This window comes from Anoplopoma fimbria, chromosome 2, assembly GCF_027596085.1.
Source record: "Anoplopoma fimbria isolate UVic2021 breed Golden Eagle Sablefish chromosome 2, Afim_UVic_2022, whole genome shotgun sequence".
NCBI lineage: Eukaryota > Metazoa > Chordata > Actinopteri > Perciformes > Anoplopomatidae > Anoplopoma > Anoplopoma fimbria.
Window position 1 is genome coordinate 4,607,219 of NC_072450.1, and position 4,169 is coordinate 4,611,387.

Here is a 4,169-nt window from a genome sequence, read left to right on the forward strand (position 1 = left end):
GTTGGATATATTAGACCTGAGTGTAGCATAAACATGTTGGAGAAACATTGACTCATCATGTTCCATCAACACCGTTTTACGCACACTTAACCATTCTTACTTACTAGGGTTGGGGGGTCAACCAAGTGTTGCAAATAAATAAGATGTTATTAAATAAATGCAAAAGGAGAGGATATTTCCCCACATGTTAAAGAGCATTATGGTCTGTCTGACACACACACACACACACACTGCAGTCTACATACCTTTGGAAGACGTCCACATCCCCGGAAGGTCCTCTGAGCTCGGAGAGATAATCACATAGTCCTCTTGAGTGGGAAAAAACAAACAAACAAAATACTTTGTGCACCAAGTCCAAGCGGACAGGAGAGGAAGCTGCCCCCCCTCCCCTACCCCCCTTATCCAATGCGTTTCCACAACAGAGTCGTTTTTTTTTGCTATAGCTTTCCATCTGCGTCCGTGTAAAGGGATATTGTCATTTTTGAGGTGGTTTTTAAAAATGAAACTTGGGAGGGGGGGAGGAGGGGGGGACGACTAGAGGCCTCCAAGCCGGTCCGTACAAAAAAAAACCAAAAAACACAAAGTCATTTATCCAGCCATTTTCTCTGATGTGTCCTGTGCTTTGCTCTCATAGTGGCTCACCAGGCTCTTTTTCTGTGTGGGGGAAAAAAAAAAAAGCATATTTGTGTAGATGTCATAGAAATAATTCTAGCCCTGGTTTATTTGATGACTGCTAAATGTGCTGTGTCTTTGTCAATGAGCTTCTCTAAGTGTTGGATCACCAGCAGAACGTATGGTATCTGTCTCGGGCTCTTTCTTTCCCTTTATTGGAGTCCAATTTTTATTGGCAGCACATGAGAGAGGGTTATTAATATCATTAGCTTTTCTCTCTCTAGAGGAAGTTCCTCCAACATTCTTCAGCTAAGTGGTCAGAGGATGACTTAAATTATTGCCATTTGCACGGCCTACAGTTTCTGTCTCTGAAATAAAAACCAGCCAAACCTCCAGCGCCAAGTTCTACATTAGTGCAAACATTTATTCATTTACTTATTTTTAAACTTTATTGCATAACAGCAAAAAAAAAACACCATCATCCCTACCCTTCCTATTATTGACAGATGGAACTCATAAAGTGCGAATGCATAGCCTGACTTTGAGTTTTGACGTCAGATTATAGTCGACTTAATCAATTGAACCCATTAAGGGCCAATGATTGATCACAATGGAGAGGATTTTGGGTGGAGAAGCTGTTCTGAGATGGAGAGGATGAAACACCTGACCTGTGAAGTGTGTGCGTAATGTGCGTGCGTAAAACTTGAGTTTGGACCTCCTGCTTGTTGGGTATTTTCCTTTTTTTTAAGAAAGAAAAAAGGGCTGAAAAAGACTACTTGTAATCACACGTCAGTCTGAACGGATTTGGAGTTCGTACTGTTCCTCCTGCCTATGTCGGTGCCGTTTCCTTTACTGGGGCTCTTGTCCAGCCCGCAAAGCGACTCCGTCACCCCCTCCTCCATCTCCATGTACTCCGCCTTGTCGCCCATGGAGGAACCCGATGGAGAACCTTTGAATTTCCTTAAAAAGTCTGGGAAGTAAGGACAGCCTGGTGGCAAGCTCTCCACCACAGGAGCCTGGTCCTCGTTGTCGGTCTCCCGGTGGTAGAAGTAGTTGAAGTTGGAGACTATCACCGGCACCGGGAGCGCAATGGTCAGCACCCCGGCGATGGCGCACAAGGAGCCCACTATCTTCCCACCCACCGTGATGGGCTTCATGTCTCCATATCCCACAGTGGTCATGGTCACCACTGCCCACCAGAAGGCGTCTGGGATGCTGGTGAACTGGGAGGATGGTTCATCTGCTTCTGCAAAGTACACAGCGCTGGAGAAGAGGATGACTCCGATGACGAGGAAGAAGATGAGGAGAGCCAGCTCCCTCATGCTGGCGCGTAAAGTGTGGCCCAAGATCTGGAGACCTTTGGAGTGTCTGGACAGCTTGAAGATGCGGAACACCCTCACCAGGCGGATTATTCTCAGGATGGCGAAGCTCACAGCCTGCTGCCCATTCCCCTGGTGCTGGGCCAGGTCTGTGCACAGCGTGATGAAGTAAGGCAAGATGGAGACAATGTCTATGCAGTTCATGATGTTCTTGAAGAACGCAGGCTTGCTCGGGCACGCAAAGAACCGCACGATCAACTCAAAGGAGAACCAGATGATGCAGACGGTCTCCACGATGAAGAACGGGTCGTTGAACGGGGTGAAGTCCTGCTCAGACTGGGTGGAGTTGCCTTTATCATCCCTGAACTCCGGGAGGGTCTCCAGGCAGAAGATGACGATGGAGATCACGATGACCAGCACTGACACCACCGCAATCCCTCTGGCTGGACTGGAGCTCTCCGGGTACTCGAAGAGGAGCCAGATCTGTCTCTTGAACTCATCCTCTGGCAAAGGTTTCTCCTCCTCCTTCACAAAGCCCTCATCCTCCCGAAACTTCAGTATCGCCTCCTCTCCGAGCTCGTAGAACTTCACCTCCTCGGAGAAGATGTCAAACGGGACGTTCACAGGTCTTTTCAAGCGTCCTCCTGACTGGTAGTAGTAGAGGATGGCGTCGAAGCTCGGCCGGTTCCGATCGAAGAAGTACTCGTTCCTCAGAGGGTCGAAGAACCTGCTCCTCCTGTCTGGATCTCCAAGGAGGGTGTCGGGGAACTGAGCCAGGGTCTTCATCTGAGTCTCAAACCTGAGTCCGGACACATTGATGACCACTCTCTCGCAGCAGCCGCTCTCCCTGGACGCGTAATCATACCCGGAGTGCGGACGTCTGTCTGTCTCCTCCTCATCATCCATGTTGCACAGAAAGCTCGACCTCTTGCTTCCCTTGTCCTCCTCCTCCTCCTCTTCCTCTTCCTCCTCCTCCTCCTCCTGGATCATCATGTCGTCCTCGGATCCGAGCAGAGCCAGCTCCGAGTGGCGCAGGTCTCCACCCAGAGTCCTGCTGCGTCTCCACCGCTGCTTTTTCCTCTCCTGCTGGTGCTGCTGGGAGGAGGAGGTGGAGGAGGAGGAGGAGGTGGTGGTGGAGGAGGAGGAAGAGGAGGAGGAGCGAGATTGATGCTGGCGGTTGTTTAGGAGATGCGAGGAGGAGGTGGAGGTGGAGGTGGTACCTGCTCCTCCTCCTCCTCCTCCTCCTCCTCCTCCTTCTGCACCTTCAGCTGCTGATGCTCGTGCCTGGCGCTCCCGTGCACGAGTTTGGGCATAATTATAAGGCAGGTGACTATTGCACCCATTGTCTGCACCCACCATGGCAAACTCCATCTTTACCCCAGTCAATGAGCTACAGGGATGGAGGTGGAGGTGGGAGGAGGTGGAGGTGGAGGAGGAGGAAAGTTGCAGCTCTGAGCTAGAAAATGAGGCATGAACCGGCTCCACCAATAGGTTGTAGGTGAATGAGAGTCAGAACAACAAACACACCTCAATGAGGTCCATGTGGCGGCTCTCACAGGAGACACCGCCCAGGCCTCCGACTCTTCATGACATCATGACCATGAAACACACACCAGAAAAGAAAAAGGAGAAAGGTGGCTCTCTCTGTGTGTCTCCTCCTCCTTGTTGTTTTATTTGCTGGGCTTCATAAACCAGCAGGTCCACTCAGCTTCAACCCAAAACATCTCTGCGCGCCTCCTCCAGAGCCCATCAGGTGGTTCATCTCTCCTGTGGTCCTCAGTGGTCGCTCCTGGATGCCATTTTATGTGATGAGATTTGAAGCAAAAAATATAAATAAAAAAAGAGCTCCTGTGAATGTGAGAGACTTTATTCCTCTTCTGCTCTCTGCCAGAGAAAGACAAGAGAAAAAAACACAAACACAGCATTTGGTTTGGAAAACAAAGAAGAATATTCATATATATGTATATATTCAGACTGCATAGAATACACATCTTTTGCAATATAAGGGAGGTGCAACTTCATTTGCATATTATTATTATTATTATAGTTATTGAGCATGAAAATGAACATTACGCATGAAATCCCCTCTGTCCTTTACAACATAGCCTCCTCTTCTATTCTTTCATACTTACATGTGGGGAAGGGGGCCAAACCAAACCAGACCAGACCAGACCAGCCCCCCTACAGACACATCTGCTCCAGGAGGAGGAGGAGGAGGAGGAGGAGGAGAGCTAGGCT

General features: G+C 49.3%; 1 protein-coding gene across 1 annotated transcript; it reads right to left on the reverse strand.

Moving 5' to 3' along the window:
• Positions 1 to 1,287: 1,287 nt before the first annotated feature.
• Positions 1,288 to 3,302, reverse strand: kcna4 (potassium voltage-gated channel, shaker-related subfamily, member 4). The gene has a single exon (XM_054613087.1). The coding sequence runs from the start codon at positions 3,300 to 3,302 to the stop codon at positions 1,395 to 1,397; it is 1,908 nt and encodes a 635-aa protein (XP_054469062.1). The 3' UTR covers positions 1,288 to 1,394.
• Positions 3,303 to 4,169: the final 867 nt, after the last annotated feature.